The 16,185-nt window shown below is 39.0% G+C and overlaps 3 protein-coding genes across 7 annotated transcripts in view; 1 reads left to right on the top strand and 2 right to left on the bottom strand.

Annotated features, from left to right (window-relative positions):
* Nucleotides 1-2,676, bottom strand: part of trim33 (tripartite motif containing 33) — a 29,801-nt gene extending 27,125 nt beyond the window's left edge. For all 4 annotated transcript variants that reach the window (XM_032521985.1, XM_032521986.1, XM_032521987.1 and 1 more), the window contains exon 1: nt 2,061-2,676. In XM_032521985.1, the coding sequence (XP_032377876.1) occupies nt 2,061-2,637 (577 nt within the window). In that variant the 5' untranslated portion in view covers nt 2,638-2,676. The remainder of the gene's footprint in view (nt 1-2,060) is intronic.
* Nucleotides 2,677-4,405: 1,729 nt separating this feature from the next.
* On the top strand, nt 4,406-8,136 carry bcas2 (BCAS2 pre-mRNA processing factor). Its single transcript, XM_032521479.1, has 7 exons — nt 4,406-4,600; nt 5,598-5,690; nt 5,786-5,856; nt 6,710-6,871; nt 6,963-7,013; nt 7,102-7,182; nt 7,268-8,136. Exons 1-7 carry the CDS (start codon nt 4,508-4,510, stop codon nt 7,392-7,394), a joined length of 678 nt encoding a protein of 225 aa, XP_032377370.1. The 5' UTR covers nt 4,406-4,507; the 3' UTR covers nt 7,395-8,136.
* A 943-nt stretch (nt 8,137-9,079) lies between these two features.
* On the bottom strand, nt 9,080-15,255 carry otud3 (OTU deubiquitinase 3). 2 transcript variants are annotated; one of them, XM_032521388.1, is made up of 8 exons: nt 15,092-15,255; nt 13,826-14,124; nt 13,075-13,223; nt 11,312-11,424; nt 11,082-11,204; nt 10,761-10,893; nt 9,915-10,102; nt 9,080-9,726 (listed from the first exon to the last, which is right to left on the bottom strand). In XM_032521388.1, exons 2-8 carry the CDS (start codon nt 14,029-14,031, stop codon nt 9,568-9,570), a joined length of 1,071 nt encoding a protein of 356 aa, XP_032377279.1. In that variant the 5' UTR covers nt 14,032-14,124; nt 15,092-15,255; the 3' UTR covers nt 9,080-9,567. The 2 variants fall into 2 exon arrangements, with proteins under 2 accessions (XP_032377279.1, XP_032377281.1); XM_032521390.1 differs by lacking the exons at nt 13,826-14,124; nt 15,092-15,255 and adding an exon at nt 13,611-13,714.
* Nucleotides 15,256-16,185: the final 930 nt, after the last annotated feature.

Here is a 16,185-nt window from a genome sequence, read left to right as displayed (position 1 = left end):
GGGTATCCTGCTCTGCCTTTAAGAAAATTAAAGTTCAAATGGGCCGATCTGGAATGACCTCATAAGGGGCAAGATTGCCTCCCCTTTTTCAGCTCTGCCCACCCAGACAATTTGGCCCACCCATGAGAGAGAGACATGGCTTTCAAACGAGCAAAGTGGCAGTTGGTCGAGGCCACGCCCCCAGCCTCCACCTTGCCCCCCCTCTCCTTCTCAATAGCTACAGACTCAGAAATGGCACATACTAAGGAAAGCTCATTGTGGAACTGGCTCTAGTGGCTGTAATTCTGCACCAAGGCTGAATTTTGGGAAATAAATTTCAGATAGGTCTTTATAAAAGGTCCAAAGAGCACCATGTCATGGGACCTTTAAATAACATTCCATTAACATTAAGGATGCACCTATCCAATGCTGATTTCGGGCTGATACAGACTCAAATAGCGGGACCAGGTATCGATGACATCAATTGAATTCTTTATAAAAATTCTTTAAATGTGTATCTATGCATTCATTTATGTATTATTTTACAAGATTAGAAAAGCACTTCTTCAGTCAAGCCGGAAGTTGCCTTACACATAAAAAATGATCCCAGTCACTTCCACACAGTGAGGCATACAGCTAATTAACTAAAGACTGGTATCTGATTGGTACTTGGTATCTGCTGATACCCAAAACCCGGCTAGAATAACTGAAAAAGTTGGATAAGTGGATCCCTAGTTTACATGTTAACAGTAAGTATTTAACCCTTGTATTGTCTTCACTTTTGGACCCTCTCGTATCCCTCGGGTCAAATTGACCCGTGACTTATTTGGGGTTTTAAAAACAATTCTGAAATTTAAAAAAAAAATCCTCTATTAATAAATATTGTCTTTATCTCAATTTCAAACAATTGAGATAACACATGTTTAGGGAATGCAATCAGTTTCTCCTAGAACACAATAAAAAATGGAAGAGGGAATTGTTTTTTGTCATAAGGTTATAATTAATGTTAAAAATCCACTATGTGATCATTGTTATGGTCATATCCAGAATAATTTGAATCTGAATCAGGAATACATGCTTATCACAGAAAATAAAGTAAGGCCATTGATTTTCAGGTAGAAAAAAAATGTAACTTGTACCCTTTTTCTTCTTGTAAAAATTTGAAATGGGTCAATTTGACCCGAATACCATACAAGGGTTAATATTTTTCTCTCCAGTAGGTCTCTTCACAAGATATTGTTTCACTGTTACTAGTTGTTACTGAATATGTGAATTATCAGTTTGACTATACAGTGATTAGCATCCATTCATGCTCCTATCATCTAGTTGTTATTACTGGCATGTATCAAAAGTAATGATAAAAATATAAATTTCTGAAGGGAGGGGAAATAATTAGCTTATCCCCAAGAGACACTAATTGGCCAGAAGGGAATGACAATCTGTGATAGAACATAACGTATATTTATATAGGCCTATATATTATGGTGGAAGAAGTGATGACGGGTGGACCAATGATGGACTCCCGCCCGGGGAGATGCTTGTGTTGCTATACAACCACAGACAGACACGCCACTGCTTCTTCTGTGCAACGCAATAGTCTGACATTCAACTCTCTGACCATCAGTGGTAATGTCTCAGGTTTAATGTCCCAGATCAACCACGTAGGTGTCAGTTAACGTTAGTCCATCTCAAATTCCCACCGAAAATAAATGAATTACTTAAACTGTGGATGCCCGAACTTTTGACAGACCGCAATCTCGAAATTTCCATTTCTTAAACGTCTGTTTAGTCGCTATCTATCGCTGGGTGAGGTGATCGAGCCTACGGCCCAAGGATGGAAGTATTGTAGTACATATATGCAGTTTTACGAACTGGGTGTCTGTGGATTCCTGGGGGAAAATGCTGTAACACAATTGTTTCTCCATGGTATAACTTACAAACAAAAACGTTATAAAGTTATGTATACAATTACACAAGAACACGTTATGCTCACGTATCCATAAATTAGAATGAGATCCATTAATAACTGCCACATTTACCATCATCAACATCTAGCAAACATTACTTATGGAAAAACTCACCTATGTGTGTGTCAGTTTGTCCGTGTGGTCCAGCCACCTGCACACTTATCTGCCTGTCTGGTTGCGGGATACATTTAAGACAAAAAGAGTGCAGACAAGGCAGAAGTTTCGGTTCACAGTCTCGGGTCTGAAGACTTTGTTTACACACCGCGCACGTATCCAAAAAATTAATGGGAACTGGTACCGGCGTGGCTGCCGGAGCCGTAGGAGGGGGAGACATTTCAGTTGTGAGTCCGCCAACTGAAACATCCCCGGCGGTTAGGGTTTCAACTGCTGTTGGCTCTGCATTGCTGCTGCTAGTCCCAGCCGGGCTGACGGCGCTGCTAGCGCTACCATTGGCTTCCCCGCCCGCACCAACAACCCCGCCGCTGACGACGTCTCCCCCGTCGCTGGTGGGTGTAGGTGCCTCGTTAACGTTATCATGGGACTCTGTTTCTTCATCGCCGTTTGAATTCGCTTCTATAACTATTACTGCATTTTCTACTTTCGTCTCTGGCTGCTCGTTATCTTCCGTTAAAGGCACTGATTCCGAATTAGCCGACGGTTCCATATCCTCCTCGCCTTTGTTATCCGCCATCTTCCTTCCTCTTTGAACCGCTGCACGTCCTGCGTAACTTTTCGAGCCAGTAGTACGCATGATTACGTCATGACGTTGACCAAAACCCGAGTTTGTTTACTTCAAAATGCGCCCCCAGTGAGAGGACAGCAAACAGCCTATCGTCTATCTACCTATCTATCTATCTATCTATCTATCTATCTATCTATCTATCTATCTATCTATCTATCTATCTATCTATCTATCTACAGTATATGTATGTATAGATATGGGTTGGCTATTTCAGTTGTTGCAGCAGCACAAGACAGAAATACGTTAAGATAAATAGAGAATTAAAAATAGTTTAAAAAATAAATAAATAGCAGCTAGTCTATCATATATGTAAACTGTTTGTGTGTGGGGGGGATTGATAATGTGTGTGTCATCCACTGCCAATGTACAGTATAGTTTAATGGCAGCAGGTACAAAGGCTCTAAATATTGTGCCTTCGTGCTGGTGACAGCCGTGGCTAGTAGCATTATGTTTTCGGGTAGTCCATCAATCCCATTCTTGTGAATGCAATAACTCAAGAACTCCTGAAAAACGCCCACTTGAACATGAGGATGAAGTGATTTGATTTTGGAGATCAAAGTTCAAGGTCACTGTGTCCTCATGTCTGTCCCATTCTCATGAATGTGATCTCAAGAATGCCTTAAGGGAATTTTTGTTTCAAATTTGGCCCAAATGTCGACTTAGATTTAAGGATGAACCTTTTGTTAAATTCCTTCACGACATATATCATGTAAGTCTGGACAGACATAGATGTAAACTGCAACAACTGCACTAGTTTGCAGAGGCGTGCAATCGCAAAGCAGTAATTCAATTTTTTTCTAGTCTTATTTTAATTATGTACTGTACGTCTTAATTTTTTCTCTGTTTTAATACTTCCTATACTCATTTGTATTTATTTATGTCCCGTTGTAACAATCAAATGCATTTATTTATATACTCACAGTTTGTATTAACTGCATTAATGATCTAAAATAATCATTTATGCACAACTTAGATTTTTTGTCATAGGCTACATGTGGTACATTTTGTACACTCGTGCACAAGAGTTCGCTCTTCCTCTCCCTTTCTCTCTCAACAGGTCGAGGCTGGCCGGCCCCCTAGAGCCAGGTTCTATTTGAGGTTTCTGTTTTTACTTGCAATTGCTTTTGGGGGAATTGTCTTGGAATGGTCTCTTTAGATGATAGAGTTTTGTCTAGACCTACTCTACTGTAGACCTGTCAAACACAGTTGAGTGTTTTCAAAATATATCCATCCACTTATTTAGTGTATTTTCTTTTATTGTCCATAAAATTCTTGTGGATTTTTTTCTTTTTTTTGTTATTTTTATATATTTTATCATCCTGTTATGATGTACGTGTATGTTGTGTGTGATGTCTCTAGGCTACTGGGACCTTGAATTTCCCCTTGGGGATCAATAAAGTATGTATCCCTCTATCTAAATAAAGTAGGCAGCTTCTTTTTTCTCTTCAAGCAGTTGCAAGTATAGGCTATAGGTAATATGTAGGCTATGTTTGTTTGCTTGATAACCACCCTTTCCATTTTTGTAGAGCTGGATCCAGAAAATAATTATGAAGGTGCTGATATACAATATTGAAGATGTAAAATCAAATGAACAGAAGTTTAGACGTGTTGATGCCTTTACAGCCTGGAGTCATCAAGCAGCAGTTACATGCCACTCCACTAGATGTCACAAACAAAAACTCACGGCCCTGTTAATTATTGGATTTTATTGTGAAAGTCGCGACCGGTAAAACGTGTTTCATGTTAGCAGGGGAGGTTATTGTTTTTTAGCTAAGAGGGGCACAAATCAAACAAACTCAACCAAATAGACTGATTAAACATGGCCGGAACGGCTTCGGTAGCTGGTGAAGTGTTCGTCGATGCTTTGCCTTATTTTGACCAAGGTTACGATGCAGCAGGTGTCAGAGAAGCGGTGAGTAAACAGGGACATTGCTAACCGCAGCATGTTAGCTAACCATGCCTACATGAACAAGGCACAATGTTAAATATTAGAAACATTTGAATGTAACACTTGTTATATATAACGCTACGTATTAATATCTATGACACTTGGCACTTATAAACTAACTTTACAGCATTTAGTCTGACCACAGGTAGCTTTACTAACGTTAATGTTTAGCATTTGTTTAGTGAATTATTTAGCCATCGCTAGTTAGGTAACGTTTATGTTAGTGTTTGTTATTTGTTACCCGTCACTATGTTTAAATCTTTGAGCTGTATACGGCATAATGTGTCATACTGTGAAACCAATATAACAATAAACTTTTCTCAATACAAACATTAACAGAAGATGGAAATAATTTCACAGACGTTTTAGCTAACGCTATCATGTATGTTTGTGTGATGACAGCAGTGAACGAACTTCGTTAAGTAGCTAGCTAGGTCAATTTGTCACTCGTCGCAAAGTGACGCATGCGCGACTAAAATCTGCACATGACTTCCATCCCTGCTTACATCGGGGAAAGACAACCCCAACTTCCTGGGGTAAGGAGCGTAACGTTAGCCTGTTAGTCTGGAAACCAATTCCCGTTCAGAAAGTCAAATAAATCGCTTTGGGTCTGCCAAATAAATGTCGTAAATTCTGACCTGAACTATTTTTTTGTATCTTCATTTTTCACATTTGAAGATGACAGGACACTGATAAGTGCGCCTTTAATGCAGACACTCCCAGGCCTTCTCACATTATTGCCTGCGTTAGGTCTGATTGCTGTTTCAAATGTGTTTCCACTCTGCCAAAAGATAGAATTATGGAAAACCAGTATTTAAAAAAACTAAAAAAAAACGCCAGTCCACATATCACCTGTCCTGGTGGATATCCAACCATTGTAAAAAGTGATGACAGTTAATTTCTTGGTAGCTGCAGTGTTTTCCTTGTGCAAAACAAAAGCAAATTCTCCTTTGTCGTCCAGGCTGCAGCGTTGGTGGAGGAGGAGACCAGAAGATACCGACCTACCAAAAACTACCTGAGCTACTTGACCACACCTGACTTCACTACTTTTGAGGTGACAAGCTCCCCAGACCTCTGAAAACCTTCATTACAGCTTCAGCCAGTGTGCCTGAAATGACAGCATTTCTTTTTTGATTTCTCATCCATTAGACAGAAATTATGAGGAATGAATTTGAGCGTCTGGCGGCTCGACAGCCCATGGATCTCCTGAGCATGAAGAGGTAAACTCTGCACACTGCAGGAGCATGTATTTACTCTACACTCTGGGCAGCAGAACCGCTGAATCAACGACCTCAAACACAAAGAGTCTTGCAAAAAATACTGCTGCATCCAACCTGCCAATGAAAGTTTAGCAGAAAGCTGTGCTTTTTCGGAGGACGAGTTTAACACGCATATAAATAAAATACATTACTGAGTGAAGTACTGCAGTTGTGTCAGTAATGTATATTTTCTATTATAGGTTATTGACTTTAGGAATGCCTTGAAGTCAAACTACTGTTTAAAAAGCAAACTTCATCCTATAACGAATCACTGAATTTAATAAAGGAAAGCAGGCCAAGAAGTTACAGAATAGGCCACTCAACACCAGGGTGTGTTACATGAGTTTTAAAGACTTGGACAGACAGAAATCTTGTAACATCACACTATTAAACTAAATTAAAGCTGCAACTGATTATTTTCATGATCGAAAATGTCACTAATTATTTCCTCGAGTTATCATTTGGTTAAGAATGTCAGCAAATAGCAAACAAGTTAGCCATCACAAGTTCCCAGAGTGCCCATTGTGACATCCTCAAACCAACAGTCCAAAACACAAAAAATGTACAGTTGACTACCACAGCGGGTTATGAAAACCAGAAACGCATATTTGAGAAGATGGAACCTGTACATGTTTTTAAATGTTTATTTTTGCTATTATTTCAAGCAACAATTAACATATTATCAATTATCCCAAATATCTGATGGCTCCGATGATAGTATTGAGGCTTTTCTATAAAATAATACTTTTTCATAATCTTTGCTTGGTGGCCCCAAATGTTGTTCATTTAATCTTGTTTTTATTCCCCTGTGGAGATATGAGCTACCTGCACCCTCATCAGGACAGAAGAATGACATCACAGCGTGGCAGGAGTGTGTGAACAACTCGATGGCCCAGCTAGAGCACCAGGCTGTCCGCATTGACAACCTGGAGCTCATGTTGCAGTATGGAACCAACGCATGGAAAGTCTACAACAAGTATGGTTATTGCACCCGTTTCTCCCAGACATTAACTCATTGTATGATGTGTGTAAAGACTGCTAATCATTAAATTATTTTCCTCCTTCAGTAACTTGGCCTTCATGATTGAGACCGCTCAAAAGGAACTTCAGAAATTCAGGTGACCCATCACTGGAACATTTGCACTGTATTAAAAGTGTCAAACACACATTCTACATGTTTACTAATTAAAATATTCTGCCACACAGGAAGCAAATTCAAGATTTAAACTGGCAGCGTAAGAATGATCAGTTAGCGGGAGGAGCCAAACTGCGAGAACTGGAGTCAAAGTATGTTGTTTGAAGATTTCATACGTATGGGAATCTGTAGATTTGATTTTTCTTTGTTGTAACATCTGTTTCTGTCCCTCAACAGCTGGGTGTCTCTGGTCAGTAAGAACTTTGAGATCGAGAGGGCCATCGTCCAGCTGGAGAACGAAGTAACTCAGCTGAGACAACAGCAGGGCGACGAGAACAAGGAGAACATCAGACAGGACTTCTAGAGAAGCAGCTTTCACCCCGATCTACCAACTAATGATTCTTCATTGAAAAAGATGTCATTTTGTTTCATTTGCTGACTGCATTAAGAAACCTAAGAAGGTTAAAGTTACCTGTATGGAAGAGATTTAATGTGAAACTGCTCATGTTCAGCTTTGTCATCGGATAACTTGGACATTCACAGGAGTGGTCCAGAAACCTCAGTGACAACACCTCTTATTCTACTGAAAAAACAGTGGTGGAATGTGGTATATTGCAGCATTTGGACTCTACCTTTTTTTCTCAAGGGTCAAAGATATTTAAAGCGAGACTATGTATGATTTGCAACAAGAAGTTAATGTTCTTTGAAGTGGTAAATTGAATTTTTTTTTAATCAACGAATCATCACTCTTTGCTCGACCAGTAGCTAATGTTGGCAAACTTTAATGTGTACCTGACACACAGAGTCGGTTTGCTGGCTTTAAAATGATTTTTCTTCTTGTGCTACTGTTACACTGGCATTTAACATTATTCCATAAATGCCACAAGCAACATTTAGCAAAGGTTACATAATCTCGCTTTAAAGTGTAATGTATACCAGCATGTAGGTTTCAGTCTTTGAGGCCATCTACCAACACACACGTTTAGAACCAAGTGTACATAGTTTGTCAAGTCTGTCAAAGACAAAATTCTCTCTGTAAGCCTTGCCCAGACTTTAATTCATGTCATTTTTTATGCTGTTTTAATAAAATGGACATTTATATTTCCTATTGACTTTTTTCTTATCGGATATCACTATTCTTTTAGAAATTGGTTTCTGTCCAGTGTTATTTTTCAATTCTAATTTTACTGGAGTTCAGTCTACTATACACTTATGCAACAGTTTCTTTGCTACATGAAGGAAAAGTGTATTTAAATGTTTAAATGGGCAGCCTCTGAGTCAATGGACAGCATCATGGAGTTGGCTTTAGCGTCTACTCCCAAGTTCTTATTTCCACCTGCAGTACTGGAAGAAGTCCTACATCGCATTCAACTAGGGCTGTAGTTTGTCACAAACCATGGCTTTCTTCTTGTGGAAATTACCATTTGTTAAATTATTAACTAAAGGCCCAGGTTTAGAAAAACTATTAAATGCTGTGTTGTGTGCTAAATAATCAGCATGGACTACAGCCGGTACTATCAAACATATTGTTGGTGTTAATCATCCATATGGTGAGGCCGTTTATCATTCATCTACCTTGGTTTAATAATTACACAACTACAATGACCTGTTTGACCACTCAAGTCCAAGATATCTCGAATTAGAATAACGGCCAACAGTCAAATACTTAATTATATGTTAACTGACAAGACTAAGCAAACATTGATATGTACCCTGTAACACATTTCCCAAATGACCTTCAACATGAGGGGGGTTAAATACCAAGATATAAATTTGATGAGGTAGCTATGTTTTTTTTGTTTTTAGTGAAACCTCAGCCTCTCGCTAAAATGTTTCTTATGTCTGTTAATGTCCAGTTTGTTGTATTTAGATTATTTTCTCCAACACCAAAATAAATTAAAAAAAGTAAATATTACTGCACTAATATCTTTATCACCAGATAAAAACGTCAGGAATTTACTATTTTAAATTTTACTGTTTAAATTTTACTAATTTTTTACTATTTTGTACTAATGTACCTCTAATTTAAAAATCATTAAAAAAAACATGTCACCCTGGCTAATATCTAATATATTACCTTGTGCACAAAAACAGTAAATCATTTATTTATTGCAATATTCCTTACACAGTGTGCATAACAATCATTCCTCTGCAACTCTTCTTTCACTTTCGGTCAGACCGAACAAATTGATTAAACTCAATGTGTGACCAATTCAAAAAACCCAGCTGCACAAGATTATCTGTATAGTTTTCATATAAAGCCAGATGTCCAGCATAGAAAGGGGCTAGCTAGCGTGGTAGGTAGGCCAGATCTGAGATCAGATCTGATCAACAAAACACTGAAGGTTATGCTCTTTCACAAGTCTTAAAACTTTCCCACATCTCTCACACACACACACCTTTATACTGTCTGTAAAGAAACTACAGGATTTTCTTTAGGAAAAGTCATCCACTGTGACTAAAATTTGACTATGTGCAAAACAGCGCCAGCCACCAGAAGCGACAGTAGCATAAGGTAATTTCGGCCATGCTCCAGTCTATATGCTGAGGGTGTTGAGAGCTGGTACTAAAGTAACAGCCTCTGGAAGGTTCTGGTTCTGACTTCCTTTACTCTGGAGAAATTTCTGCCGATGCCTCTCCTCCTGACGCTTCTTCTTCTCCTGACGCTGCTGTTCTTTCCTCTGCTTATTAGATACCTGAGAGTAAGGGAAACAAAATGAATATCTTTTGCAACTTACCTAGGGAGTGATTTGAAAATGGTGCAGTGGTGTGAGGACTGGTCATTTTATGAGTGAGGGAAAACATTTAAGTGACTAAGTAAAATAAAAATAGACTTTGTTTGGAATAAACGTGGCGAGATAGGCTGCGTAATAGGCAAATCTACCTTTGGGTTTTGTACGTTGCTGCCCTCTGTTGGCTGTATTTGCTCAATGCAGTCTGTTGCAGCAGCTCTGCAGGCTGAGCAGGATCCTGAGCCACACTGGCCCTGGCAGGACTGGCCCATCTCGGGGCCAACAAGCCATTCTGCATTGATGGTTGCCGCACTCAGCTGGAGCAGATTCTCCTCATCTCCTGAGAAAGAAAACACACACACACACACACACACACACACACACACACACACACACACACACACATGAATGTCAAGCAAATAGTCTACTTAATTACAGGCTGACATGTTTATGGGATCAATGGAAAACTTGTCTGAATAGACAAACTTAAATGCATGATGGTTATGACTTCTGCAATAGGTTGATTCCTGGTTGTTTTACACTAATAGACTTAGGTCTTTTTCAGACGGGAAGCATTTAACGCGCCTAGTAATTCATTTTCAACAAGAGACGAGTGGGTACGTAGGGAGGCGTGGGCAATCTGACAGACGGAGCAACAAGCCCACTGCCAGATATGAATTGTCTTAAACTTTCTTCTATGCGACGCATAGTGGAAATCAATGGACGAGAGACGGATCCTTGCTGTTTGTAAGTTCCCAGACATATATAACTGTTTCATAAACAGTTGTAATTTAAGCTAGGCTTTAAGGAAAAATACAGTTGTGTTGGTAAGTCGTTTCCATGGTTCCCCCGCATAGAGGGCCTGACGTTTACTCACGGAGCGCTAGAGGAGCACGTGAGACCCCGCGGAGCCAAGCGGTACGCAGACGGAGAGTCGCTTACCGTCTGAAAAGACCTTAATTCTTCCGGCAGCTAATGAATCAAGTGTAGCTTCTGACCCTGGATTCCTTGATTCTTTATGGCGCTGAGGATAACGTTGTCCTCATCTGAGGCTGTGGGAGACGGGTTTTTCCGCCTGTCCCTCTGACCGTCCCCAAACTCACGCTGCTGGCCTTGTGAATTCTGTAGATTCTGAAAAAAAGCAATAGTGAGAAAACATCAGAGACCCATCAGTAAAGGCTGCCTCAGTAGGTGTAAACATGACATAATGCATTCTTGACATCTATCTATCCAAAAGATGGACCTGGAATTTATTAATTTGGGAATATTTTTCTGAATGCTGGTCCACTGAATGCCCATTGTACGTATGTATTATATACCTCTATGCGTAGCTGAGCAGGATTCTCAGAGTTGTCTCCAGTCCGCCTCACACTGTCATAATGATCTCCATAGCGATAGGCAATGTGTAGCTCTCTGCATACCTGCTTCTCTGCACCATTTATCTGCATTGACGACAGAACACATAAACTTATGTGGTGTCCTAAAAGAGAGTTAGATTTTCTCATTAGATCACGTGACATCATTTGAAAGTCTTTGCCTCTGCCCCTACCTCCCACAGTGGCGTGTTGAGCTGATGGATGACCACTTTCATCTGTTGACTGCGAGCGAAAGCCACAATGGCGTCGTTGCCTGCAAACGTACCAGGCTGAGAGAGGTTGGACACTGGGTGGAAAGAAACAAAAACAATTAATCACCACATAATCTTACATTGTTATCACACATTTTTTTCTTGACGTTTTTATTGTGCCGTCACAGCAGATACACAGTATATCTCCTAAAACACTATTACTTTCCTAAACAATTTTTTTCATGTTTTCATATTTCTTATTTAATTAAATACAAACAGACACGACAGATGCTGCTAGAAGTGGTTTCCAACCTTGTTGGCTTGAGACACTTTGAAGCGAAGGAATGTCTACCATGTGCACCCCTTCATCAACAGTTGCACGCATGTCTACTTGTAACTGGTTTAACAGTTTATTATTATTATATTTTTTAATTTTTAGAGGCCTATAAATGTACAATCCAGTAATTCACAAGTAAAAAAACAACAACGGAGGAATGTTTTGGGACTAGAAATATGTTTTTTTTCTATCTAGATAAAAATACATATTACAATATAGGTATCTTTGAATTACCATTCAATAAACAAATAGTGTATATGAAATGACCTCACGATAAAGCCTATTTTTGTATACTCCAGTGTGCATTAAGTACTTGAAAAATGAAAATACTAGAGCCCGATCGATAAAGGGTTCTGATGGCCAATAGCGATACAAATATTTGGTTATTTAAAAATCCGATATTCCAATTCCGATATTTCAAAAGAAAAAAAATACAGAAACGCATAACAAAACGCATAACAAAAAATGTATGTATTTCCCTCACATTAGTTATCTGTAGTTATTTAGGAGTTCTCACTAAAATAATATGATAATAATTTGTTTTATTGTCACAACAGAGGAACATCAAAGTGTAATAAAGTTCTGATAAATAAAATGTATAAAAATACCAACTTAAGATATAAAACGTAAAGTCCTTTGAACAAAAAAAAAAAATCGGAGTTGCCAACAGGGACGTTGTAGAGTGCCCTCTGGTGGACAAAATATACGCCAGCACCCATAACATGGTTGATTCTTCATTTGATATTTAACAGAATGATTAATTTGTCATTATAAATGATTCTATAGAATGAATATATATTTTTAAAAAACGGAGGTTCAACCATGTTTTTTTTTTTTAAGTCAGCCGTTATAAATGCCGATACCGATAGTTCAGGAAATGCCTAATATTAGCCGTGAATATCAGCCCGCCGATATACCGCTCGAGCTTCAGTTCAAAATAAACATACCGTGCAAGAACCAGAATGTAAAGCGTTATCCAATTGACGCAAACATTGCCATAACACAGTTTCTTTTTCGAAATCGCAATAGAAACTTATTAGAAAAATATATACAATAGACATTTTATATTGTTTTGCGGATAAAAATGATATTATATCATGTATCATATCGTCCAGCCCTATTCTCTCCTATGTAGCAAACCCTCAGATGTATTGTGCAACCCCTTATACAGGGTCCCCACCCCCAGGTTGGAAAACACTGACATACAACATCTGTCACAACAGAACTGACGGCTGCATTGTTTATGGTCACAATAGGCCTCCTCCTGAAATAAATGGACTTGTACAGTAATACAACAAAATGATTAATTATGAATGAGGCATTACTAAAAGTCTCCTAGCTGATCACAGCATTTACTTTATTAACGTTGCTGATTTACTCAGTGTCCCCCACTAAGTAATTTTCTTACAGTGCTGTGCAAAGGGAATGTCGTCCTCAACAAAGGGTTCAAAGTCTTGTCGATGGGACATCATATACTGGACAGTCTCCTGCCGAAGCCGCAGGTGACCCCGGGAGTGACCCTCCAACTGGTCGCCCAAAGCTCTGAACAGGCAGTTCCTGCAAGAAACAAAGACACTGACTGGTATGTCCACACATATCTACCACTAGTTAAATGACTCAGTTTTATGGTTAAATTAAAGGCTTATATTCCATTGGTGCATTCATGAGAGTTTGATTAGCTGTCAGTTTTCTGGGCTTTGGCCAATATAAATGAATTAAGTCCTGAAAATCACATGGCTCCCAGACCTTCTGCCCAGTACTAAACATGACTGTTAGAGATGCAATACTGTATAGTAAATTGGTTACATTCCCAGTTATGGAAGACACACCATGTTTCAACAAAGGTGAGGATTGTCAAATAATGGCTCGAGTGACATTTGCCCTTACTATGTAGCCACAACGCAGATACGAGCAGCTACTACTTTGCTGTTTAAGTTAATGCCCATTGTTATTGACTGTGGGCTGGGGAGACGGTGAAGACATTATGTTCCTCTACCAAGGCATTCTGGTTAGTCATGATGAGAGAGCTGTCACCGGATTGAAGCTTTTTGTATATAATAAGATTTAAGAGATATGTGTTGCAGTATCAGTGATGGTAAATGACAATGCAGAGGGACACAAAGCACAGCTGGACACCACAATCTATTTCTGGCTCTTACCCATCTCCGGGGACTTCTCTCAACTTAAGCCCCAGGGCCTGGAGCTGATTGGAGAAACTGACAAACTCTGCTCCTTCGTCGCCATCCTGAGGCCGGTTCTTGCGGTCCTTTACAATAGCCCTGCGTGCTGCCCGCTCATCCTTCTTGCGTTCCAGTTCACTCTTCTTATTGCTCCGAACAGGTTTTGACGTCTGCTTTCTAGACATTTTGGCTATAGTCGTTTTTGCGGGCTTACAGCACCAAAGTATGTCTTCTTGAAAAGGAATGAGCTGGCACTTTCATCAACCACTGCCAAACATCTGGGACCGATTTAAAAAAAAAACCAAAAACAGACAGAGGTGGGGGGATGATGATTTCAGAATATGTAAAGAGATGTATTGTTTTCTTTGAACATCATAATATATCAAGATTGTCATTTAGTCTTCTGTGAATTTTTTATATGATAGACAAAAGCATCCCATCATAGTTTGTCTCTGATGTAAAAGGCATTATGCCAAACTACATCAGGAACGTTTACACTTTGATGCTGAGATTCTTAGACTTTACTTATGGACAGGAGTTAGTATGCCATTTACTGGCAAATTCAAAATATAAATAATATATTAAGCAGCATTTTGTTACAGTGTAATCTCAGTTTGGTTCATACTGGAAACTACCAAACATGCTAGTGAAGGGCTGTTTGGTGTAGTCATTCAATTAATCAATCAATCAATTTTATTTGTCATATTACATTGAACGAGGTATTATTCATTAACAATAATACATACAACAATTGTTGTAATCAAACGTAAATGTTTAACAAATTGAAGACAGCATCCAACATAAAAGCAAATTGTCTGATATCTGATGATAAACCATATTAACGTTAGAGTTAACGTTAACTGTATTATTTTGTATTATCTGTACTTAACATTCCTTGTAACTTACTGAAGCTAACGTTACGGCAAACAACCATTAACGTTACAGAAGTTTCGTTTTACAGCAAGCTAACATTAACTAGTTAATAGTTACTCACGTTAACTAGTAACCAAGTACTAACTAGTACTAAGTAACGTTACTTGTTAGCGAACACAAACGGAGTACTATAAGGTGTCAGGTTAGCTGAATCCCATCTCTCTAACTTAGCTAGTTCAACAGCTAGCTAGTTAGCATTCACCGGGTGAACATTAGCTAGCTAGCTACATAACAAATCACACATTACCGCTTGTAGCACTCACTACATAGCTAACAATTGGAGATCTTTACAGTTAATAGACTGATGCTTACCTTTAACACGCTGTGTTTTACAATATATGACAATGTTTCGGGGTTATTTTGGTTCAGAAGAGAAATGTAGTAAGTGCAGTGTTCGCTTTTGTTTACAACTAAGGTTCCGCATACGTATGTCCGTGCACGTCAAAATGTACGGAGGCGGGAATGGACCAAACTGCATTGGGGACTGACGTCGGTATCAACTCATTACACCAATCGTAAATTTAAATACACGCCTTGACAGGGTTTAAAAAAGATATAGTAGAAGTTATACAATATGTATTAGTACGAGTAGGCCTATGCACAATTATTTGAGGATATTAAGGTAACGTTGATTACCTAAGCAATAACTCATGGATCATCAAAAACTTTTTTGAATATATCTATCAATCTATCTATCTATCTATCTATCTATCTATCTATCTATCTATCTATCTATCTATCTATCTATCTATCTATCTGTCGATCGATCTATCTGATAGTTGTCACAAGTTAAAAGCTCTGAGTCATCGTATATTGCAGACTGTGACTCAAGACAAAGTAGGAGGTTGAGATATGATTTTAAAAGAAATATTGCTTCTGAAAATCACTCCACTCTCTGCTCTCCTCAACTCTTAGAAAATCTACTCACCACCAACTCCTTCTGATGACTCCACACAGTTGGTAAAAATAACGTGGAGGAGGAGTGGGTTGAGAAGCAATAAACAGCATTTGCTAGTATTTGCAATGTAAAAAGACCAGCAGACACACTGAGACAAACACATATCCACAAGACATACAACTGCATAAACAGAAGGAATCAGGAAGAATATTCTTTTTTCAAAACTACAAGAGAAAAAATACAAATTTACATCAAACCAGCTAGCGTAATAGAAACCGGACATAGCTACATCTGCAGATGTCAGTTGGTGTGTGGTTTATTATAGACCTCAATTAGTAATTGCCTTGTGTGTTAACAGATGTAATGGCCTGAGGGCCAGGCATGCATTTGTGCATGTGCAGCAATCAGCGTCAGTCACCTGAGTGGAACAGAGGAGGGTCAGCCAAGCATGGACAACATATCATCTATGGGCATGTGTGTGTGTGTGTCTGTGTGTGTGCGTGCATGC

This window comes from Etheostoma spectabile, chromosome 7 (genome assembly GCF_008692095.1).
Source record: "Etheostoma spectabile isolate EspeVRDwgs_2016 chromosome 7, UIUC_Espe_1.0, whole genome shotgun sequence".
Lineage (NCBI taxonomy): Eukaryota > Metazoa > Chordata > Actinopteri > Perciformes > Percidae > Etheostoma > Etheostoma spectabile.
The sequence above is the reverse complement of the archived record's forward strand: the minus strand, read 5'-3'. Positions and strand labels throughout refer to the sequence as shown.